General features: G+C 41.4%; 1 protein-coding gene across 1 annotated transcript in view; it reads right to left on the minus strand.

Moving 5' to 3' along the window:
- Positions 1–26,246, minus strand: part of ASB2 (ankyrin repeat and SOCS box containing 2) — a 48,873-nt gene that overhangs the window by 4,510 nt on the left and 18,117 nt on the right. The window contains exons 3-9 of the mRNA XM_072986606.2: positions 26,053–26,145; positions 21,216–21,382; positions 18,848–19,003; positions 17,658–17,903; positions 13,699–13,870; positions 7,302–7,863; positions 8–161 (exon numbers count right to left, since the gene is read on the minus strand). Coding sequence (XP_072842707.1) covers positions 8–161; positions 7,302–7,863; positions 13,699–13,870; positions 17,658–17,903; positions 18,848–19,003; positions 21,216–21,382; positions 26,053–26,145 — 1,550 coding nt within the window. The remainder of the gene's footprint in view (positions 1–7; positions 162–7,301; positions 7,864–13,698; positions 13,871–17,657; positions 17,904–18,847; positions 19,004–21,215; positions 21,383–26,052; positions 26,146–26,246) is intronic.

Raw genomic sequence — 26,246 nt, forward strand, 5'->3', positions numbered from 1 at the left:
AACCAACCTGCTTTGGTTTTAATATTAAACCAGTCTTCATAACTGTCAATGTGCTCCTTCAACCGCGAGCAAAGTTGTACATTGCCCACATAATCCAACAGAACATCGATAATGGGCCCTGCCCAACGACTCATCTCTGGAGCGGAAATCATTTCGCAAAACTAGGAGAAATGAGATAGTTAGTTAGTTAGTTAGCAAATTAATTAATTAATTAGAGAATTTATAAACTGCTTCATATAAAACTTTTCACAGTTCTCACAAAAAAGTAAAATCAAGTGCCAAAAATGTCCACAAAACATTTTTTAGTCAAGGAAACCTTGTTTCGGGGGGGGGGGGGGAGCGTTGTAATTTATATTGTGGGTAATCATATGACTTAGCTTTGTACATCTATCTATGTGGAGAAGGAAAAAGGAAAGAGGGAATACAAAGCATAGTTTTCAACTGTTCCAGAGGTTTTAAATATATTTTCATACTATCTTTTCAAGTTGCCGATATGTACCAAATTTGTACCTACAGTTATTTTTGCCAAACTGGGAAAAAAATCTGGCATTTAATGAAAAGCTGTTGATTTCCCTGGTGTTTTAAAGGTATAAAATTAAAAACTATAGTGGTAGGGATCTTGTATTTTGAACATCAGGTTGAAAGACATTCTGGTGTGCCATCTAATTATAAATAATATTGTTTAATTCTTCTGGAAGGAGACTATATTTAAAAACTAATTTCCAAAGTGCTTTGCCAGATCCTCATGATATTTGCCTGGTATTTCACATGAAACAGCTATATAAACTCTCTTCCCACTTAGCAATTATTGAAGAGGATGCATTTGTTATATTTTAGGACATGATCAGTGGTTGCATTCATATTTGCACAATCTGTCTGTACAATAACCTCCCTTTTCATATATTGACAGAAACGACTCTCATCTATACTGCCCTGAAAGTAAAAAATAAGTATTCTGTGGCTTTATGAATTCTGATTCTGGAAAAGTATAAGAAGGTGAAAAACTCTTACTCTCAGTCTGTCAAAAGTTATAGTTGAAATGCCATCTAGTGGCCATCAGGCAAAATAATTCTCAATTCTACATTATATATGCTAAACAGCATTGCAAACTAATTCCTTGAGTTCATATTCCTAACTACATGTAGCCAAATCAGCATTGTCCACACACAAGAGAGAGGTATCAGTAGAAACAGGAGAATATCCTTTTTATACCTCTCTCATGTTATGGGGTACAGAAAATTTTTTAGGGATGTAAACCTCAGGAGAAGGGAAGGAAATATAGTTCAAAGAGATCTGATCACACTTGCTCTGCATGGAACTTTGAGAAAGTAAAATAGAATGGAACAAAGCATAGAAACCTGGAATCTTGCAGAGAAGCGCACGGCAACATTTTGTTGCAGGTTCCACTTGTTGCTGATATGAACTTTTCAGATTTAATATGCACCTTTTCTCCTTTCTTTTTTATTAAGCTTGGAGACAATATTATTTGTGAATCATTAATCTTCTGCTTTAATTGTTCATTACAGTCTTTAGGACCTAATTTATTGCATGCTAAAGGGATAAGATGCTGATTAAGTGAAAGCCTCCTTACACATAGACACTTTTTTCTAGTTCCTTCATAGCCACCCTTCCAAGCCTCAATGTCCTTTGGATTTATTGGTTCTAGTCTCCATTTTGGTTAATTATTGAGTCAAGATATATAAAAAGTTAAACAATGTAATTTTCTTCATTGCCAGTATTAGAGTTAAATTAACTTTGTAAGCTTCTGTATCCATTTTTTCTTTCTTTCTTCATGTTCAACTATACGTTTGCTGTGGCACTTTGTCTTTCAACATCCTCTATACAGTTGTTTCACATCACTGACATTTTCTGCCAATAATGTGGTATCATCTGCATATCTTACATTACTAATGTTCTTCCTCCAATTTACAGTGCTCCTTCTTCTGAACCTAATTCAGCTTTTCATATGATACATTTTGTATTCATACTGAATAGATAAACTATACTTTGCTAGTTGGAAAGTGTCTTGTTTTCTTCTTTTTCTTATTCTGTCCTAATTGTCCAGAGTACAGATTATGGATCATGACAAGCGTGACACACCACTTTCTTTTAAAACAACCCATAGCTTTTCTCTATTCACACCTTTACTATAATCTACACAGAAATTTTCTTGCTTGCTTCTAGTATGACTACCTACCCTCAGCCAGACCAATAACCACCAGACAAAGGCAAGCAGCAATACACATGAAGATGGCAGCACCCAGTAAGTGCAGAAATGCATCGTGGATCCAAGAGTTGTATATGTATACAATATGCACAGGAATATTTTTTGTTCTTTTATTAAATAAACATGTAAAAGAAAAAACACTAGCCATCTAGGACCTGATCCTGGATGAGCATGCCAACATGGTTTATACAACAGGGGCATGGCTGGATGAAGCTGGAAGAGTTGATCTCTCTCAGTTCTGCCTATCTGGTTTCTCTATGAAACAGCAAGTTAGACCTGGGGTGCAGAGAAGTGGAGTTACAGTGGTCTACAGTGACTCTGGCCTCCTCACCAGGAGCCCTGTCCCACAGTCTTCTGGGTTTGAGTGTGTATACCTGAAAGTACATATCCCTTCCTGAGTTGGTGGAGTTACTCTTGGGGAGGATGCCGAAGTCCCTTCAGTTGCTTGTCCTGGGGGACTTCCACACACATAGTGAGACCCCTTATTAGGAGCAGCTCAGGACTTCATCCCTTCCATGAACAACCATGGATCTGTCCCCAAGTGGCCTCACTCATGTAGAAGAGTGCACTCTGGATCTAGTTTTCTGCATGAAAGGATCTGGGTGTAGAAGGGCTTTCTTCCCTTGTTTTAGGCAAATCATTACCTGGTGTTAATCTGAGTTAATCTGAGTTCCAGCTACATCCGCTGACCTGAGTTCCAGTTATACCAACGACCACATCCAAGTCAGAACAGATCTGAACAACTCACATCCTCCATGGGGTAGCGGCCAATTTAAAATGATCTGTCTCAGAAGACTACAGGAATGGCTTCCTAACAGCTTTTGGGGATTTTTCTGTCATAGTGGCAGGCGATCCCGTCATGTTCCTTGTTGACCTCTGTAAGGGGGAAATGGCTAAGACCAGAACCACAGTCACTCCTAAGCATCCCCTCCCATAGAATGAATGGTTTTCTAGAAAGTTGGTGGTGATGGAACAAGTGGGACATTGATTAGAGTGACAGTGGTGAAAAATGTGGAAGCGAATCCAACGAATGACGGACTAGCGCCCATTTAAAGGCATATTCCATAGCACTGGCAGCAGCAAAGTAATTCTTCTTCTCTGCTGCCCTTATTCAGAATCTCCCAGCAGAGCTGTTTTATTGATCAAGGTTGAACTATTACATGTTCAGCCACAAGAACAAGATAGTGACTACTGTGATGAATTTGCAGGGCACTTTACAAACTCATTTGGATGTGTTCTGACTTGAATGCTGTAGTTGATACAGGTCCTGCAGATGTAACTTCGGCTCCTGCTCACCCTGTGTTAATGCATTAAGTTCAATCTGAGGATTTGGACAGGATCCTTGGAGAGGTGAGAGCCAACACATGTATTCTGGATACTTTTTTTTCTTGGTTTAGAAAAGCAGCCAGAGGGGGACTGGCTGAGTAGGTAAAAGGAGTGCTAAATGCTTTCTTGCAGCAAGGCAGGCTACTGGCATGTTCAAAGGAGGCAGTTGTAAACCCTTTATTAACCCTTTATTCTTGGGCTCCACTCTTAGATCATTATTGACCAGTCTTCAATATCTGTTTTTAGGCAAAGTGCTGGAGGGCATGGTAGTTTCTGGACCCCAAGGGTTCCTAGATTAAATGAATTATCTAGATCCATTTCATTTTGGCTTCAGAGCTGGTTATGGGATGGCAACAGCTTTGGTTGCTTTGATGGATGACCTATGCTAGGAAATAGACAAGGGGAGTATGTCCCCGTTGGCTCTGCTAGACCTCTCAGCACCTTTTGAAACCATGGTATCCTTTTCAATTGTCTCTCTGGGAATGGGACTTGGAGGCACTGTTTTGCAGTGGGTCTGATCTTTGCTGGAAGAGTGAACTCAGAAGCTGCTGTTGGAACACTCCCATGTGACACTTTGTGTGATGTCCCTCCGGATTCTGATTTGTTTCCCCATGCTATTGAACATACAAGTAAAACTGCTAGGAGAAATTGTCCAGAGCTTTGGAGCTTGGTATCACCAGTATGTAGGTGGCCTCTATTTCTGCTCAAAATCAGGGTCTCATCGGTAATGGTCTGGGTGAGGACAAAGAGATTAAAACCTAATCTAGGAAAGACAAAGGTGCTCCTCATCAGTTGTAAGGCAGATCAGGGAATAGAGGTTCAATTTGTGCTGCATTGGGTTACACTCCACCTGAAAACTCAGGCTCACAGCTTTGATAGATTCATGGACTGATGCCTGAGCCTGGAAGCTTAAGTCTCAGCAGTGGCGGGGAGTGTTAAAACTGGTATGCCAGCTGCACCCATTCCTGGAGATGTCTGATCAGGCTGTGGTGACATATGCATTAGTTACATCTGAATTTTCTCTGGAAGGAAAAAATTACAAAACTGAGATTCTCCTACTTTGGGCACATCATGAGAAGGCAAGACTTTCTGGAAAAGGAAATAATGCTGGGAAACATCGAAGGCATCAGGCTAAACATGTTCTCTGCAGCCAAAGATGGAGAAGCTCTATACAGTTAGCAAAAACAAGACCTGGAGCTGATTGTGGCTCTGATCATCAGCTTCTCATAGCAAAACTCAAGCTTAAACTGAAGAGAGTAGAAAAAACCACAGGGCTACTCAGGTATAATCTAAACCAAATCCCTTATGAATACACAGTGGAAGTAAAGAACAGATTTAAGGAACTCGATTTGGTGGACAGAGTGCCTGAAAAACTTTGGATAGAGGCTCGTAACATTGTACAGGAGGCAGCAACAAAAACCATCCCAAGGAAAAGGAAATGTAAGAAAGCAAAGTGGCTGTCCAACAAGGCCTTACAAATAGCAGAGAAGAGAAGGGAAACAAAATGCAAGGGAGATAGGGAAAGTTACAGAAAATTGAATGCAGACTTCCTAAGAATAGCAAGGAGAGACAAGAGGGCCTTCTTAAATGAACAGTGCAAAGAAATAGAGGAAAAGAATAGAAAGTGGAAAACTGAAGATCTCTACAAGAAAATTGGAGATATTAAAGGAACTTTTTGTGCAAAGATGGACACGATAAAGGGCAAAAATGGTAAGGACCTAATAGAAGCAGAGGGCATCAAGAAGAGGTGGCAAGAATACACAGAGGAATTATATCAGAAAGATCTGGATGCCACGGACAACCCAGATAGCGTGATTGCTGACCTAGAGCCAGACCTAGAGCCAGACATCCTGGAGAGTGAGGTCAAGTGGGCCTTAGAAAGCCTGGCTAACAACAAGGCCAGTGGAGGTGATGGCATTCCAGTCAAACTACTGTATTTAAAATCTGAAAAGATGATGCTGTTAGGTGCTACATTCAATATGCCATCAACCTTGGAAAACTCAGCACTGGCCAGAGGACTGGAAAATATCAGTTTACATCCAAATCCCAAAGAAGGTCAGCTGCAAAGAATGCTCCAACTACCATACAATTGCACTCATTTCTCATGCTAGCAAGGTTATGCTCAAAATCCTACAAGGTAAGCTTCAGTAATATGTGGACTGAGAAAACCCAGAAGTACAAGCTGGATTTCAAAGGGGCAGAGGAACTCGAGACCAAGTTGCTAACATGGGCTGTATTATGGAGAAAGCCAGAGAGTTCCATAAAAACATCTACTTCTGCTTCATTGACTACGCAAAAGCTTTTGACTGTGTCGACTACAAAAAAGTATGGCAAGTCCTTAAAGAAATGGGAGTGCCTGATCACCTTATCTATCTCCTGAGAAATCTGTGGGACAGCAAGCAACAGTTATAACTGGATATGGAACAACTGATTGGCTCAAAATTGTGAAAGGAGTACGACAAGGCTGTATATTGTCCTCCTGCTTATTTAACTTATATGCAGAATACATCATGTGAAAGACAGGACTGGATGAATCCAAATCTGGAATTAAGATTGCTGGAAGAAATATCAACAACCTTCAATATGCAGATGATACCACTCTGATGGCCGAAAGTGAGTAGGAATTAAAGAACCTCTTAATGAGGGTGAAAGAGGAAAGTGCCAAAAATGGTGTGAAGCTCAACATCAAAAAAACTAAGATCATGGCCACTGGCCCCATCATCTCCTGACAAATAGAAGGGGAAGATATGGAGGCAGTGACTGAGTTTACTTTCTTGGGCTCAATGATCACCACAGATGGTGACAACATCCATGAAATTAAAAGACACCTGCTTCTTGGGAGGAAAGCAATGACAAACCTAGATAGCATCTTAAAAAGCAGAGACATCACCTTGCCGACAAAGGTCCGCATAGTAAATGCTATGGTTTTTCCAGTAGCGATGTATGGAAGTGAGAGCTGGACCATAAAGAAGGCTGACCGACAAAGAATTGATGCTTTTGAATTGTGGTGCTGGAAGAGACTCTTGAGAGTGCCCTGGACTGCAAGGAGAACAAACCTATCTGTTCTAAAGGAAATCAACTCTAAGTGCTCACTGGAAAGACAGATCCTGAAGGTGAGGCTCCAATACTTTGGCCATCTCATGAGAAGAGAAGACTCCCTGGAAAAGAACCTGATGTTGGGAAAGTGTAAAGGCAAGAGGAGAAGGGGACGACAGAGGACGAGATGGTTGGACAGTGTCATTGAAGCTACCAACATGAATTTGACCCAACTCCGGGAGGCACTGGAAGACAGGAGGGCCTGGCATGCTCTGGTCCATGGGGTCATGAAGAGTCGGACATGACTTAACAACTAAAGAGGAACAATAAAAATATGAGATTGACAGACTCCCTACAGGAAGCCACAGGCTTGAGATTAGAAGAGTTGAGCAGGACTGTTGAGGACAGGACATTTTAAAGAGTGTTCATTCACCATAGGTTAGAGGTAACTTGACAGCACACAACAACAATATGTATGTGAGAAACAAGTAGAACATGGCCTTCCCAATGCTGGAAATAGCTGCACTCTACTGAAACTTGACTGGTGCACATGGCATAAATTTTCATTTGCTTTCATTTTTACAAGAATTAAACAAAATTCACATATTTCTTCATATTGAGATGAAAGAAACTAACCAAATTTCCCACCTCTGATAACAGCCTCTCCCCACACATTCCTCCAAATGCCATAGAAACGAGGAACCAGACTTACCTGCACAATGCTTCGCTCTCTATTCACTTGGGTATCATAATATCTGTCCCTCCTAGTATCTAAAGGAGGATGCGGGCCACTCCCATACAGACAGTTAAAACAGGAATTGGCATCACAACCTAGATCTAACAGAAACTTCAGGACAGGAAGGTACTTCATGGAGAACATGATAGTAGCAGGGAAAGAAGTTGGGTGGGAAGCAATGTAAGCGTCAATGTTGGCTCCGTAATTGAGAAGTAGCTTCATTGTTCTCAAGCAGCCCTGGCGGATAGAGATGAGCAATGGGTTGATGAAGTCAACATTGGGGTTGGCCCCAGCCTCAAGCAGGAGCTCAGTAGCATAAATATTGTTGTTAGCAACAGCAAAGTAGAGGACACTTGTGCGCCTGTCCTCGTAAAGTCGAGCACGTTCATCAGATAGAGTGGCATTCACATCAAACCCAGCCTCAATTAGGTCTTCTAAGACATCATCGCGGTTATTTTCTGCGGCCAAATGCAGAGGACTGATGCCACTGCGCTTAATTCGAGTGCGGCTGGTTACTGGAAGCAGCATTTTCACAATTCTACCGGAAAAGAAAAGGGGGGAAAATAAAAGAAATTATGAACCTTACTTACCTAGCAAGATTATCATTTCCACTCCTTTACACCACTGCAATGCATACATATTACAACAACAAAATACTCAGCACTCAAGCGTTTTATAACAGCAGATGACCACAACAGACTTGGGACAAGTAATGACCTTGATCACTAAGGCTGTATATAAATTATTTATTTTCTGAGTCTTGAAGGCAATGAGCTATCCTTGCCCTTAGAATGCACGTGGAGTGTGTCTTTCTGTCACACTGATTTATCATGAAGCAGAAAGCTGAGGTAGCAAGTAGAGTTCAGATAAAGTGTCTGAGTTAAGTTACACAGAAGAGGTTAGCTTTGAAGGTATCACAACACTCTTTGTTGAGTCAGATTATATTCCAAACTGCACACTCAGTCTTGAAGTTCACTGGATGACACTGGGCCAATGACTGTCCCTCAGTTTATCTGATACAGTAGTTGTGGACATAAAAATAGGACAGTCCTATACATACTATATTGAGAATATTGGAGGAATGGCAACACATGTACATAGTAAAGACAACAGAAGATACAAGGTGAGAATCAATCGCTGACCAGTGAATGGCAGGGGTGAGGAAATCCCAGTCTTGAGAAGGGGTCATCCAATGAAGTTGAATGGTGGGTGAGAGATTCAGGACAGGCAAAAATAAGCAGTTCTTCATACATTTGCTTCCTCTGTTGCAATTTGCTTTTGTAGGATGTGACAGTGACTGTCAATTTAGCTTTAAATGGGGATTGTATTAATTAATAGGGGATAAGACTATTTCTGGTTATTAGTCATGATGCGTATATACTACTACTAATATCAGAGGCAATATTTTATTTATTCCAATTGTCTAGATCAGTGATGGCGAACCTATGGTATGCGTGCCACAGCTGGCACACACAGCCCTCTCTGTGGGCACCCGAGCCATAAGTCACCATTGAGAAATACTCAATGTCCTCCGATCCCAGATTTTGGCACTCCCCTCTGCTGGTGCAGTGGTCCAGTGGAGAGGTGCAATGGCGACCATTACCGGTCTAGTCCAATGGGGGATTGGAGGACCGGTAAGTATTTCTTTGGTAATACCGCCCATAGGGGGAAAAATCACAAGTGTTTGACCCTTGCAGTGTAGGAACAGTTGTTTTTTCTAAACTAGAACCTCAGTATTTGGGTTTTAATTGCAGTGCTGGCACTTCAAAGTAAATAAGTTGATGGTTTGAGCACTTGGACTCAAAAAGGTTCACCATCTCTGTCCTAGAGTACTACTGGAGGGAAGGACTAGTACACAACTTTGGAGTATTTTTATTTATTTATTTATTTATTTTATATCCCACCTATCTAGTCGATAGACCACTCTACGCGGCTCACAACAAAGAGAACAACAACAATAAAAACCATTATACGAAGTGGAAAACTTTCAGCAATTGGATAAAACACTAAGAAAGAGAAGGAAAGAGGAGTAAGGAATTAACTGGGGGGGAAGGCCTGCCGAAACATCAGTGTTTTTAGTTGCTTTTTGAAAATATCCAGCAAGGGGGCCGCGCGAATATCAGGGGGAAGGTTATTCCAGAGGCGAGGAGCCACCACCGAGAAGGCCCGATTTCTTGTCTTTTCTTTCCGGGCCTCCCTCGGCGTTAGGCTCCTCAGCCTCACCTCCTGGCTCGCGCGAGTGACACGGGTAGATCTTGGTGGTAGAAGGCGTTCCGCCAAATATCAAGGCCCTAAACCGTTTAGGGCTTTATACGTAAGCATCAACACTTTGAAGTCGATGCGGAATCGGATGGGCAGCCAATGCAGTGCGGCCAGAGTGGGTGAAATGTATTGGAATTTTCTCACTCCACTGAGAAGTCTGGCCGCCGCATTCTGCACCACCTGTAGTTTCCGCAGCAGCCTCAAAGGCAGCCCCATGTAGAGAGCATTATAGTAGTCTAATCATGAGATTATGAGTGCATGCACCAAAGTGGTGAGCGCCCCAACATCGAGATAGGGCCGCAGCTGGGCTACCCGCCTGAGATGGTAGAAGGCGGTTTGGACCACCGACGCCACCTGGGATTCCATAGTGAGTGCCGGGTCAAGATGGATCCCCAAGCTGCGTACCCCATCCTTTGCAGGGAGAGTCACCCCCCCAAAAGAGAGGGAGTTTCCCAAACTCCCGGCTGTGGGGGCACCCACCCTTAGCACCTCCATCTTGTCCGGGTTCAGCCTCAGCCCGTTCTCCTGCATCCATTGCAGTACAGCCTCCAGGCAGCGCTGAAGGGACAGAATGGCTTCTCCTGCGGTAGGTGGAAAGGAGATGTAGAGCTGAGTATCATCGGCATACTGATGACACCGGGCTCCACACCCCCTGATGACCCCACCCAGCGGCCTCATATAGATGTTAAACAGCATTGGGGAGATGATCGACCCCTGTGGGACCCCACAATTGAGATTCCAATACCTTACACCTAGAAAACCTAGTCCACAGAGATAGATCTAAAAAGCAAGAACAGGACAGGGAGAGAGTAATGGTGAATGCTTTTATCCAAAACATTCATGGACAGCTCAGTTTGGGACAGGCCTGTTGCATGCAATAGATCAATATAAGGGGGTCAAGTAAAAGAACAAATTAATTCAAGATCTTTGGCCTACAAATGTCACAACCGCTTTCTCACTGGCCAAGGTAGATGAAACTGACGGGAGTTGCAGAACAGAACTTTGAATGGCTCAGGGTTCTTCATTGCTCGCCTGAGCAGCTGGAGCAGGATCGTCAATGGAAAAATCAGCTACCAGCTTGTTTGCCATTCTTCATGCTCTCAAGACATTATGTCCACATCAGAAAGAAATAATCAAAGCATCCAGAGGAAATTCACGCACAGATCATTTCTCAAAGCAGAGAGGCTGACCTCACCCAGCAATGATGCTCCCTGGAAGGCAAGAAGCCTGGGTCCTCTTTAGCTGGCAACTATCCACCACTAACAAATGCTTTGTAATAGCCATAATAACTGAAAAATCACACAGAGAGCTACAAGAGGGAGCACGCCAAGCACCAGCATTAGTCATGCTTCTGCAGTTTACTTGAGTTTATTAAAATACATGGGTTGAGATGGTTCTTTGCTCAAGCAGAGCTGAAGTTATGTTAACAAGACAATACAATGTTAATTAGATGTCTACATTATTTTAGTATGGCTGATGGATATAAAGAATAATTGCTCAGTTCTTCATTTTAGTCAATTTGTCACCTTGATGGCAAAATTTCAAGCTTTACAATTCCTTGCATCCGGGACAGAGTGAGACAAGAAGTGCTGTTTTCCCTTAACAAGGTCTCTCTAATTTGTGGAAACACTGTCTCTTCAAAATTTGTGTCATTTTTCTTTGAAAAACAAACCACACCTACACAGCAAGGACAAAACCATTCACTTTTTTTTAAAAAAAATGTAAACATACACTATGTACTGCAGCCAGAATTCTGCTCATGACCCGGGTTCAATCCCAGATAGCCAGCTCAAGGTTCATTCAGCCTTCCATCCTTCTGAGGCCAGTAAACTGAGTACCCAGCTTGCACGGGTGGGGGTGGGATGGTGGCAATGTGTAGCCTGCCTAATTAAATTGTAAACCCCCCAGAGACTGCTTTAAGTGCTATGGGGCAGTAAATAAGCAGCACAGTTTGCTTTATCGTGGTTCTAATCCTTCAAAAACCATGCATGCAATAATGCACCTTGCACCAACAGCATTTTGTGTGTGCTGTGTTGTTTGCATTAAAGTATTATTTATGCAGTTTTGTTCAATATGCACTAGAATATCTTATTTCCTTTTTCAGCGTGCCACAAAACACTTCTCTCTCTTGCAGGGCAGGAATAATTTGGTGATTCCTCTTCCTTATGTGCAAGGATGAGAGGATATTTATATCCCAGAAAATTATAATACCTCCCTATGTATTGACTAATATATAGATCCACGCTGAAAACAGCCAGGCTGCTATTTTTTCCAAAGTATAACGCACTGTGGATATGGCCCGTGGATCATCTGAAACGTCTGCCACCCTTATACTTCATGACTTGCTATGCTACAATATATTTTCCTAGCATGAGTTTAGTACTACTGGTTTGCAGTTATGATGAACTACTGTTTGGACAGTACATTCCATATGCATCAGATCATGGAAGTGCTATCTATCTATGCTTTAAATCCAACATTAGCCAACTGCTGTAGAACCATTGAAATGGATGGTAGTTTTTAGTCACATACGATGTAATTTCTGTTCATTTTGATGGGTCTACTTTAGTTGGGAATAATGTTGAATTTAGTTTGATGACTTCTTGGTTCCTCCTTTTACTCAGTTCTTCGTGTGTCTGTCTGTCTGTTATTTATTTATTTATTTATTTATTTATTTATTTATTTATTTATTTATTTTCAAAACTATTTGGAGATGGGGAAGGGATACAGAAGGTAAAGGGCATGGAAAGGGTGGAAAAAGGGGTTTTGAGTATAAGAGAACATCAAATATATAATCATTCAACCTTTTCATATTAAGTATATAAACATATTATCTATTCATATTCCAATACAAGCTCATCTTTCTTCTTCTTCTTTTTCTTCTAGCTATTTGTCTATGTATTTACCCCTTTAGCTTTCAACTTACAATTATAGTGAATTATAATTGTAAGTTGCGTGTATAGTGTGTCTGTCTGTTGGCATTCTTCTCCCATTTTCATCATGAAATCGTGGTTTTGTAGTATTATTTATACTAGTGCAAATGGGGTTCCTGTTTTACAATGCTCTTAATACGATCAGAAATAAATTACCGAAGGAATGAAATTCAAGCCACTTCACAGCTACAAATACTGAGGACTAAGAAATATTTTGCTGAGAACAAGGGATACAGTATTGACACAGGCCTTTCAAACAAAGTGGGAGCATAGTGTACTCTAAACAAACATCAAGAAACAAGAAGAGAAAATAACAGAAGTCATCTTCATGACTTTTTTTAATGTCATGGAGCATTCTTGTGCCTGCAGTGAGTCTGAACATGGGATTCCTGCAGAATTATGTATGAAATCCACATGCTTATAGAGAAGTCACCATAAAAAGTGTCATTATTTGAAATACCAAAGGGGTTAAAAATAACTGACTATATGGGTCACAGTTTGTCATTTGGACAAATAGTTTGTCAAAACCACTACAGATGGCAAGCTTTTGTAACACTTCTCTTTCACAACTTTTAAACAAATTGTTGATGTTTGAATATCAGTTTTTAAAAGCTTCATCTTAATCCTGATCTCATGCCACGGGAGATCAGGAGAGGGCTGCAGGTTGTCAAGTGTGATCTAGTGGATAGTGTGGTGGACTAAGGAGACCTGGGTTCAAATCCCTGCTCAGCCATGGGAACTCACTGGGGGCATGGAACTGGTAAAACCACTCTTTAAATTTCTCATTTACTTTGAAAGCCCTATTAGGGTCACTATAAGTTGGTTATGACATGATAGCACATAACAACAACAAAAAATGTTGGAAAATAAAATTCTATATTTTTTTTGCTTGTTTCTGAGGTGGAGAGGACACAATGATATAATGACAATTATGTTTCAGTAGGAATCAACTTGGCAGCATGCAATTATTAAACTGCATTGTAACTTGCAAGACAGCCAGTACAGTTACTAGGAGCAACTCACTATTAATATATCTACTCCTTTACTGGTAGTATCTAAACAAAGGCTTGATGGCCATCTGTCAAGGTGCTCTAGCCTAGTTGCAAGATCCATATATTTAGCAGAGTTTAAGTTTATCATAAGATACTTTTTAACTGTACTGTCCTATGATTACTTACTCATAGTGGCCTTTTTTGGCAGCCATGTGCATAGGTAAAAACCCGTCCTTATTGGTTTTGTTAGCATCAGCCCCTTGGGACAAAAGAAACTCCACAATCTCCTCATGGCCATTTTTAGAAGCTTCATAGAGAGCAGAAGCTTTGTCACCAGCCTGTGTATTGATTTCAGCACCTGGCAATAAAAGACATAGAAAGGCACATTTTAACTTCAGAAATCCGGCATTGACTCATGTGTCTCTGTAGCAGAAGTTTCTGAAACAAGGAGGACAGCAAGATTTAGTTCTATTTTAGTGAATTGGCACAACCCACACAAGAGATGAATTTCAGTGGACACACAGAATTCCTGTATGTAGTGGGTATTTCATCACTTTAACTAGTGGAACTAATGAAAATGTCATATTCCCTTGTGGGGTCATCTTTTGTCATGTGGGGACAAGACAAATACATAGAGCTTGGAAATAATGACTTTTAAATTCATTATACCTAGTGGGTTACAAATTTGGTAATTTTAAGCATCCATCATTTCAGTAATTAAATACCACCAATGTAAACTTTACACCAATGTAAAACTTGACAGCAGGTCCCAGTCTCAGTTCCCCCAGATATTCTTGGACAAAAACTCCCAGAAGTGGGCAATTTAGGGCCAAATTTAGTGATTTGTAGTAATTTTACATTTATGATTTGTTTAAAACTATTAATTGGGTGGTAAGTTAATAAGTAACTAAGTAAACAAACAAACAAACTGGGCATGTTAACATGCTGATAACATAAGGAATTTTATTATTTAGCTTAATGATTTAAACTTAAAAATAAATTTTATTTTTTAATATCATGTTAATATGTTAATAGAAGCGAGGACTCCATGTTCTAGAAAGAAAAAGGCAGGCAGGAAAGAAGGAATCTGTCAGGACCCAGATGGCAGATGGGTGTCACACCAAAAGTGAGTACTATCCCATTCTTTTCTCTCTCTCTGATGCTCCCTTTAAAAAGAACACTTCATTTTTGTCAAGAGTTCTGAATGTATCACTTCCAGCTTGGAGGACGTAATGTTGTTGTTGTTTAGTCATTAAGTCATGCCTAAGTCTTCATGATCTCATGGACCAGAGCACACCAGGCCCTCCCAGGTAAAGGTAAAGGTTCCCCTTGACAATTTTTGTCCAGTCGTGTTCGACTCTAGGAGGCGGTGCTCATCCCCGTTTCCAAGCCATAGAGCCAGCATTTATCCGAAGACAATCTTCTGTGGTCACATGGCCAGTGCGACTTAGACACGGAACGCTGTTACCTTCCCACCGAGGTGGTCCCTATTGATCTACTTGCATTTGCATGCTTTCGAACCGCTAGGTTGGCGGGAGCTGGGACAAGCGACGGGTGCTCACTCCGTCGCGTGGATTCGATCTTACGACTGCTTGGTCTTCTGACCCTGCAGCACAGGCTTCTGCGGTTTAGCCCACAGCGCCACCATGTCCCTCAGGCCCTCCCAGAGTTTGGTCAAAAGGAGGTAATGAGGAAGGAACTATTATATATCTGAAGTATTTCCTCACCTACAGTAAATTTTAATGCCACTGTGGTCAGAGTTGCATATCTCTATTAGAATATTAATGCCCCAGAATACTACTAGGATATGCATAAGCAAACTAAAAACAATGAATGGCCAGAGCCAACAATAGCCAAACCCACTGCCTTAATCTCTCTGTTTTTGCCATCTCCCTTTCCTTTCTATCACCCCATTCTCTCTATCCCTTCCTAGATCCCTTCATTCTTCCTCCCTAACTAGTTGGCTAGGACTGGAAATGAATGTTATCACAGGAATTCTGAAATTAGGTTGAGAACCACAAGGGATCATATGAGAACTACAGGTTACCCACCCCATTTTAATCCACTAGGTCCCATGCCATAAAATTCTACCATGCCAGGCTGTTCTTTTTTAATAGTTCACAAAGACTACAGTCCAGTGCACATTGAATTTGGAATAAAGGTTCATTATACAGTGGGGAGCTCACTTCTGAACAAACATGCATAAGCTCAGCTACAGAAGTCTCTGCTGAAGGGAATCTGCTGTCATTGCAAACAACAAAAACCTTTCTGTTGTGCTTGGCAATTTTAATATAATTGTAACTGAGGACACAATTACAAAGCCTAGAAAAGGGCTAATTCTTAATGACAGAAGAGTGGAATCTTTATTGTATGGCAAACATTCTGCAGTATAAAATGCAATTAAATTCTTATAGAGGTTCTCAGGGGGGCTCTTTTAAGGCTTGAATAGTTAGATCATTTTAGTAGATTTTTCCCTTGTGATTTTTCTGATGATGTTCTTCATAAGAACATAAGAAGAACCCTGCTGCACACTGGGTTGCCGCTTTCATCACCAGCACACCAAGATCTCTTTCCTGATCCATCACAGACAGCTCACAACCCATCAGCTGATAACTAAAGTTTTTAATTTTTGCCCCAATATGCATTTCTTTACATTTTCTTATAACACATTTGCCATCTTGCCGCCCTTTCTCCCAGTTTGGAGAGATCCTTCTGGAGCTCTTCACAATCCCTTCTGGTCTTCTCCACCCAGAAAAGTTTGTGTCATCTGCATACTTGGCCACCTCACTGTTTATCCCTGTCTCCAGGTCATTTATGAAGAGGTTGAAAAGCACTGATCACAGGACAGATCCCAAGGCCACACTGCTTTTTACCTCTCTCCATTGTGAAAATTGCCCATTGACACTTACTCTCTGTTTCCTGCTTCTCAACCAATTCTCAGTCCATAAGAGAACCTGCCCTCTTAGCCCCTGACTGTGGAGTTTTCTCAGCAGCCTTTGTTGAGGGACTCCGTCAAATGACTTCTGAAAATCCAGATAGACAATATCCACTTGTTTGCTCGCATCCACATGCCTGTTGACCTTTCAAAGAATTCTAAAAGGTTTGTGAGGCAAGACTTACCCTTACAGAAGCCATGCTGATTTTCCCTCAGCAAGGCTTGTTCTTCTATGTGTTTTAAGATTTTATCTTGGATTAGGCTTTCCACCATCTTACCTGGAACAGACATTAGGCTAACCGGCCTGTAGTTTCTCTGGTCCCCCCTCCTTTCCTTTTTAAAGATTGGTGTGACATGTGTTATCGTCCAGTCCTCTGGCACTGTGGCCATTTTAAGGGACAAGTGGTATATTTTAGTTAAAAGATCAGCGACTTCATTCCTCAGTTCCTTAATATCCATTGAGTGAATGCCATCTGGGCCCAGTGACTTACTGATCTTCAATTTATCAATTAGATCTAAACCATCCTCTCTTTTAACCTGTATCTGATTTAATTCATTAGTCAGGAGGGGCCGTTCAGGCAGCAGAATCTGCCCAAAGTCTTCTGTCATAAAGACACATGTGAAGAACTCATTTAATTTCTCTGCAATCTCCTAGTCCCCCTTTCCCTCCCTCACCATCCAGAGGGCCAACCACTTCTCTGGTAGTTTTCCTGCTTCTAACATATTTAAAGAAGCTTTTATTATTCCCCTTTATATTGCTGGCCATATGTTCCTCAAAGTCTTTCTTTGCTTTCCATATCATCTTCTTACATTTCTTTTGACAGAGTTTGTGTTCCTTTTTATTTTCCTCATTCGGGAAGGATTTCCATTTACGGAAGGACCCCTCCTTGCCCTTTAAAACCTCTCTAGCACCGCTTGTTAACCATGCTGACCTCCTCTTGGACTTAGTTGAGCCTCTCTTTTTTGTGGTATATACTTCCTCTGGGCCTCTACTACTGTTGTTTTAAACAGGCTCCATAACTGAACTTCAGAAAACAAAACTCTCAGTTTCTTACTGAATTTGCCCTTAACATTGTTGGAATAAAACCTGAAGATAGAACCATATGACAGGTAAGGGCTGGAACATGAGTTAAACAGCTGCAAAAAGGGGGGGGGTTTAAAATAGAGTTTGTCAATCTTCTTAAAATCTCAGTTGTGCAGTTTTACTTACCGCACTTTGCAAGGTATCGCAAGGACTCTAGGTGACCACTCTCAGCTGCCACAAATAAAGAGGTGATTCCGTAACAATTTTCAGCTTCAATCTTAGCACCTGCTTTGATTAAAAGTTCTACTATTTCTATATCATTTCGAGCAACAGCTTCATGGAGAGCCGTCCATCCCCGAGTGCAGCGATGGTTCACGTCAGCATTATACTCCAATAATACTTGGACAGCTTCAGCATTTTTTCGTTCACAAGCTGTTATGGTGAAAAAATATTATAAATTAGCATCTTTTATTGTATGTGCGAAAATTGCCTATGACAGCACAAAGCACACCTCCTTAATTTCCTTTTCTGCTAGGCAACCGGATCTAGCCATCCCTTTTATTTCCCCCAATGTCACTGACCTCACATTTTCCCCCCAGAGCATTCTGGGAATTTTAAAAGGAGGCAAACTCAGCTGCTGTTGCTCTTTGGATTGCAGGCATCATAAAGGCAGAATCACTTCACACACGATCACCTCAAAGCTCAAGTTTTGAATAAGTCAGAGGTAGTGAACCTGTCAATTCTGGTTTATCTCATTTTTCAATTTTTGCTGTTCTTCAGTTCATGCTATTTTGTTTCTGTGCCAATCTGAATTTTTAAAAATGTAATAAGTGTATCCTACATCCCTACATAAACCGCATTTGAAACGGGGAGAATTGCCAAATCAAAGGATGTCCCCAATGAAGAACAGAAGCTCAGTATATGCAGCATAGGGATGCGGTGGCGCTGCGGGTTAAACCTCAGAAGCCTCTGTGCTGTAAGGTCTGTAGATCTTCAGCTGTAAGATTGAATCCACACGATGGAGTGAGTGCCTGTCGCTTGTCCCAGCTCCCGCCAACCTAGCGGTTCGAAAGCATGCAAATGTGAGTAGATAAATAGGGACCACCTTGATGGGAAGGTAACAGTGTTCTGTGTCTAGTTGCACTGGCCATGTGACCACGGAAGATTGTCTTCGCACAAATGCTGGCTCTATGGCAAGGAAACGGGGATGAGCACCGCCCCCTAGAGTCGAACACGACTGGACAAAAATTGTCAAGGGGAACCTTTACCTTTACCTATATACAGTATATAACAACTTTTTGCACTCCCATTTTCTGGTTACATTCAAGCAAGTAGCTTATTTGTGTCAACAAACCTATGGGAATAAGGTTACGTGCCTTTATAAAGTGGGGTCTCCCTAGATTTGTTTGCAATATCAGGTTCTGCTCCAGCCTGTAGCAATGAACGCACACAATCTATGTTCCCTCTGTTGGTTGCCAAGTACAGTGCTGTTTCCTCTTGAAGTGTACGATGATCAATTGTCCCAGGATAAGCTATTGAGAAGACATTAGTATTTAACAATATATATCATGCACTTGAATAGTTACAACATCAGTCATTTTGGTATACTGTATAATTATGGCAAGTATTTGTTACACAGTCCCATTTGTACGTGACACAAAGCATCCTGTTTCTGAGTACACTTCCACTACATTTTTGCATTTTTCATGTATTTTTGCAGGAAAAACACTGATTTTCTTCTATCTTTGGGCAACTTAGTTTTCTGGATCCCTCATCATCCTTAGCTATCATGTGCAATCCAAACACTAAAGCAGGGGTGGGCAAAATGTAACCACTGGGGGTGTCCAAGGGTTTTCTCCCACTACTGTTGCCATATGAGCATTTAAGATCATCAAAGGAGGCCCTCCTCTCGGCCCCATTGCCAACTCAGGGCATGGCGTAAAGGAGTCCCTGCGGATTCTTTGCAGAATGTGAACTTTTGTGGCTGAAAAACCTCTAACTAACCAAGCATAGAGTAGAAAAAATGGTTACATGGACAGAGCTTAACTGATTAACAAGCTTCATGGCTGACTCACTATGTGACTCACTTGCTGAATACATGATTGCATAGAGACTGACTCCAACTAAGAGTGAGAAAAGAGCTCTTGAGTAAAGAGGCATGAGTCTCTTCAAAATCTGAAGCAGGGAGGGAACAATTGGTTACTGCTGGATTGATTGACAGTCACTGCACCCCAAAGAGCCCCCCCCGCCAAAACCTCTTAAAGGCAACATATGAAGGTTGCAGTAATTGCTACATGGATTCCACCTGGCTTTTCCAGAGTGTGTTATTTTGGCCAAGGAACAGTTAGATTTGTGCTCCTCAAAACAAACCAAAACAACAACAACAACAAAAAATCATCAGAATGAAACATGAGTGCTGTCCTCTGAAGATGCCGGCCACAGAGACTGGCGAAACGTTAGGAAGAACAACCTTCAGAAAACGGCCAAAGAACCCGAAAAACCCACAACAACCATTAGATCCCATCCGTGAAAGCCTTCGCGAATATATTAAAACATGAGGTGCTTCAAACCTACCGTATTTGCCAGCATACAAGACAACTGTGCATATAAGACGACCCCCCCAATATTTCCACTCAAAATATAGAGTGGACGGCTCTGCTGCAGTGCCGGCACCGGCTGCCTGGGGCTCTGCCCGGGCCCACCCTGGAAGGAGGGCAAGGAGGAGGGGAAGCGGCCGGCGGCAGTGGAGGAGGAGGAGAGGAAGCGGCTCTCCGGTGGCAGGTGAGCAAGCAGGCAGCTGGCTCAGCAGTGTGGAGGGCGAGGAGGAAGGGAAGTGGCTGGGCAGGCAGCAGCAGCAGAGAAGGAGGAGGAGGAGGGGAAGCGGCTCTCCGGCAACGGGCAGCCAGGCAGCTGGCTCAGTGGCATGGGGCGGCAGGCAGCCTGGTGGCGGGCTCTGGCTGCTCAGGCATGGCTGGCTCTGCTTCCTTCCCTCCATCCAGACCAACCGCCTGCCTGCCTGCCCACCTGCCTTCCTCCCCGGCCGGCGCGGCCCCGCATCACTCACTCAGGCTCCTTCCTGGCCCAACTGAAGTGCACCCAGCGTATAAGATGACCCCCACACACTTGGAGGCATGTTTTTTGGGCCAAAAAAGTCGTCTTACACGCCGGCAAATAGGGTACCTATGGAACAGCCACAAGAATTGTTATCCACAATAGTTTGATATTGCTTACCCTTCATTACATACCAAGTGATATACCAGAATATATGGTGGAAAAAAAATAGTTGTGAACAACTATAAGTTGTTAACTTGGCTAAGCTAATTGGTTCAAATTACCAGAAAGGAGATTCTGACTAACCTTAGGAAGAACCTTTGATGATAGTAGCTTTTTGAACAGACTGCCTTAGAAAATACTGGATTCTCCTTCACTGGAAGTTTTTGAACAGAAGTTCAATGACTGTCTGTCAGGGATGTTTTTAGCTGTGTATTCCTCTATCAGCAGGGAGTTGAGCTAGATAACCCCTGGGATGTCTGCTAAATTTACAAATCTACGATTCTATGATCCTCAGAAAGGGGGAAGGTTATAAGCATGAAACTCAAGAGTGTGGTTTGTACTTGGAAAAACAGATTGAATAAGTAAGCATGAACATTTCAGTGCAGAATAAAACCTAAGAAATTACTCTGTATCCTGTGAAGGCTTTGTGTTTTCATCCCACCTGTCATCCATTTGCTTTCTGATACTTGCATTTTTGCAGCAGTTTCAAGCAGCCCTCTTGTCCATAGTAAGCAGCTTCATGGAGGGGCAACCATCCATCTTTATTAGGTTGTGCAAGGTTTTTTCCTGACTGCATCATATTGTGCAGTGCCTTTTCATCGCCTTTCCTGATAGCTGAGATCAGAGGATCTTCCACTCTTTAAAACAAAATTTGAAAACCTAGTCAGTTTTTGCAAAATTGCCTGTGATGTATGACATAATAGTGAAAAAAGCCACACTGGGATATAGCACTTTTCCTGATGTTGTATTAAATAGGGATTATATATTTGTGGCTGAGCAGTCCAAGTGATGTACACCCTGTCCCAAAGTAATATTCGCACCAAACTGTGAACTGCTGAGTTTTTTTCTGTCCCACAATAAAAGTAAAAAGAACAATAATTTTGCCAGAGCCTGCCTCTCTATGTTTGGTTTTCATTCTGCAGTGAATCTTCATATACCATTGAAGATGTACTTGTGTTTTGAGATGCAGTGTTTAAACGGCAACCAAGACTTTTCTCACAAACTGAGTTTGATCCTGACAGACTTAGGTAGCTGGATCAAGGTTGACTCAGCCTTCCATCCTTCTGAGTTCAGTAAATTAAGTATCCAGCTTGATGGTCATAGTGAGCAATATGTAGCTTGCACAATTATCTTATAAACCACCTAGGGCTTTAAATGCTGCAAGGCAGTACCCTGTTTCCCCAAAAATAAGATCTAACCTAAATATAAGCCATAGTATGATTTTTCAGGATGCTCATAATATAAGCCCTACCCCAAAAATAAGCTCCATTTAAGTGAAACCCTGCCTTCCACCATTGTGCAGCAACCAGAAGAAGATGACATGACTGTATTTGAATAAATGTAGATGGTTGTACATGAAAAAAATAAAACATCCCCTGAAAATAAGCCCTAATGCGTTTTTTGGAGGGAAAAATTAATATAATACCCTGTCTTATTTTCAAGGGAACATGGTACAGTATATAAGCAACATGCTTTACTTTGCTTTGTCATCTGTGACATTATTGTGGCACTTGCTCTCGTGGCCCTTGCTTGTCTTTCCCTCACAAAGGCTCACATCACTTTCTCTTCTCGCTGCCACCAGTGGATTACTTCAGTCCACAAAATAAATGACGTATATCAGAACACTTGTCTTGTGAACAGAAACAGAACTTATTTATTGTAATGAAGCAGATTGAATAATAACAGAAGTTTTTCAGATACACATTATACATAAGCAAATAATCTACAGTCCTCTCACTTCATACTTGTTTTCTCTTGCTATATCATTACCACCTTCTCTACCTATTTTCCTAATCAGCTCTATCTCTCTCAGTGTCTGTTCCCTCTCTCTGACTAACCAGCCCTATCTCTATCTGCATCTCATCCCAATCTCTGACTCCTCCTTCTCCCGCCAAGCCTCATGTAGCTGCTGGCTCCGCCTATCTAGTCCTCTCATAACTTAATGCAAACCAGCTCATGAATATGAACGGCATGAGTGACATGGGCGATCGCCACAATCATTGTGAAAACTTTTTTTCACTACAGTGTGATCTCCCATGCTCTTTAGCTGTTTTTTTCCACAGCAGTGTGATTTCCCATGTTCTCTAGCTCTAACAGAACACGAGGCAAGACAATGACCAAGATGTTCATGGTACCAGGAAGATGGTAGATAGAAAATGCATCTGATTATGCTGTTCAGGCAGAGTGGGTTACAAAGGTGAACACTTATTCCACTTGCTCTCTTTGCACTGACTGGTAAAAAGCCTTCACTGCAGCTAGATCACACACATTCTGGGGAGCAGGGGGTGAGTGTGGATGTGTGGTACAGAGGTGTAGAAAAGGCACAGAAAGAGGAAGTTCACAAGCATGGGAAGTGTAGAAAAATACACTGGATAGTGCACATGGGCACTTATCAGCTGGGTGGAAGGGTGGTTACATGACATCACACAGTATCTGAAAGCATTCTGTGTGCAATCTGCAGTGCAATATCACTCCAATGGTCCAGCTCCCTTTTTAGAACTGGAGTGGTGGCTATATTTTGACTGGAGGATGAGTCGTCACTTACAAATACTTCTTAACAATTGATCTCCAAGTCCTACCTGAACCAAACAAAAACCTAAATAAGTCAGCAATTACTCTAGCATTTGAGATAAAACAGGGAATTAAAGAACCTGCACAGGAAAGCTTTCTATGGTGGGGAAATGTCTTCACCTGATAAGCAGCAAAACAGCCTTGAATTTAGAATTCCCGGCCATAGAGGAAAGATTGTACAGACTGTAGGAAACTGCAATAGTCAATTTTGTTTTTTTCTAGGGCACTCCTAAACAGACTGCTCATTACATGGGCCTTTGTCCCACTGTTTGGTCCACGCTGGGGATGGGCTGGTTTGCTTCTTTTGCCAGTGAACAGACAATGTAAATGTCAGCACCAACTAGCCCATCCGCAGAACATTCCTAATGATACCTTTCCGGGTCCATGTCAGGAGCTACTCTTTTTAAGATGCAGACAGGATTGCCTCATTTTGGTTCATTTCTAGCATGTACTATCTCAGGAATCATACCAAAGCAGAGCTTGCTGCTTTAAAGTTCCCATGCAGTTTCAGTGTCCCAATATTGTTAAGCTTAGACACTAAATGGTATCTAGAAATTAAAAACTCACTCACGCAGACTCTTTATTGATATACACAAAAAATCATATATACAGGATAACAACAATTAATCAACTGAATCTGCAAATTCGTTACGTCATTTAAAACTCAATGTTTTTTTAAAGTTTATTAGAGCAGCATTGATATGCTATACCTTTCAGAAAAAAGAATAATAAATGAAACTCTTCCTCCCAGAAGGAGGAGGAAACAGGATGGGGGAAAGGACTTTGTTTGTTTGTTTGTTTGTTTGTTTTGTTTTGTTTTGTTTTGTTTTGTTTTCTTTCTTTTCTTAAGGGAAGTGGGCCAAATAGGTTCACTTGAAGTTTGTATGCCATATGGATGCAAGGGTCATACCAAATGGCATACTGGATTTGTGCATGACTTTAAGTCCATTTTAGTCCACTCCAGTTGAGCTGTCTAGCCAACCCTGAGTTGCTTAATTGAAGAATACAATTATTATTGTAATCTTTAGACCACAGACATTAGTATATAATATGCATGTAAAGCAAGGAAATGGCAGCAAACTCATGGAAAAGATCATAGCGGTAAGGTAGAAGAAAACCTTGAACCAGGGTAAGTCATGGCTGCAGTCCTATAAAAACAAATAAGTTGAACTCAAATCCTTTCCTATAAGCACTTATTTAGGAATTATTAATATGGAGCTCAGTTCTAAGCAAACATTCTTAGGATCAGGTTGCTCATAATTCACTTGCCTGTTAAAAGCTAAACCCACTTGTTCTCTGCCTCTGCCATCACTGTTTTGATTATCACTCATCAAAATCAATATTTCAATTTATCGTGAAACATCATTTTGTTCTCATCTGCTTTCATTTATTCACCAATACAGTAAAAAGTTTTGATGTAATTCATTCTTGGCCCAAAGAGTCAACAGAGAACCTGCTATCTGTATGAAACCTAGTGTTGCTGTCAAACCTCTAAACAAACTTTGTTTCCTTTTTTTAAGAGAACAACTTCAAACCATAGTTTGCTGACCTGGATGTAATGGTCGTCTTTCAGTTCTTCTGTTAAACATGAACCAATCAGATCAGACTGGTCAAGGGATAGCAACACTTTGTTTTGATTAGTAGGCAAAATGATATCATCTGCCATTCCCCTCAGATTTCCCTGTTGTCCTCTGGAATCCTCACAGCACTTAGAAAGAGAAACGGATTTCCCCAGCAAAATAATAGGTAACTTTAGAAGTTACATATCTAGTGAAGATGAAAACTGTTAGAACTTGTTTGTTCTGGGCACTTGCTGTAATAGAGAGCATAGTGTCAAGTGCCTACAGATTTACCAAATCTGTATAGTGCCAAACAATGGCTTCAAGTTATATCTGAGCCAGACGAGGCCATGGTAGCTTCAGATACTTGCCTATTTTGAGCCACTGTTCATCCAAAATCTTCTCTTGCCCTCTTACACTGGGTTGTTTGTTTTTGTTTTTAGTTTACACCAAAGAAAACTATGAAAGCAAGTTTTGGCCAGCTGCACAGACATTGATCTCAGAGCAGCACATAATAAATGCAGTAGAAAAAGTGAAATAGTGGTGCTTTTTCCATATGTATGTGTGTTGGGCATCTTTAACAGATTTGCCACATACCAAGTGGAAATTATCTCACATTTCACACTTTGTGTATTATGTCACTGTAATTCTGTAGACCGAGAGAGGCCCAAACATACCTACCCTTTCCCCACTAAACCCAGGAATCTCTACATCCTTTTCCCCAATTCACCATTTTATTGGTCTTTAATGCATTGCTTCTCCCAATTTTCTATGAAAGAAATATGGATTTTACGGCAACATACCTAAAAAATATGTTTTACAGTTTTTGACAGGGGAGGAGATCAGACTAAATAGATCAGTATTAGACAAGCATCCTGTCTCACATCCTGTTTCAAGTTATTCACTCCAGTGCAGTGGAGTGTCCTGCACCATATTCCAGATACTTACTGGAAGTTAAAGATTAAGAGGCCTAGAGGCAGGTGGAATAGCTAATCAGAAGAAGATGGGCAAACAATGAGAGGAAACGGAGCAATTTTGTAGAGATTCCCTTACCCAGTTATGCAAATTTCTAATGATGTGCATCATGCCACACACACCCCAGTAGCCACATAATCAAGGCATGCGCACCAACAACAATAATGCTGTCTTTAACAAGAAATTAGAGAGGATGAACTTACGCAGGTTGGGATGAGCTGAGGAACATGCCATTGTACCTTCGTCTGCCCCCTGAACTGGATGCTTCAGTCTGGCCTCCGGATTGTGTAGCGCGTCTTAAGTTATAATGGCAAGAATGAAAGAGTGAAAAATACTCTGAGTAAGAAAAGCAAGTCATATTAGGACCTTTTCAAAGAGAGACTCCAAAAGGGCACTG

The sequence above is a fragment of the Pogona vitticeps genome, chromosome 1 (assembly GCF_051106095.1).
Source record: "Pogona vitticeps strain Pit_001003342236 chromosome 1, PviZW2.1, whole genome shotgun sequence".
NCBI lineage: Eukaryota > Metazoa > Chordata > Lepidosauria > Squamata > Agamidae > Pogona > Pogona vitticeps.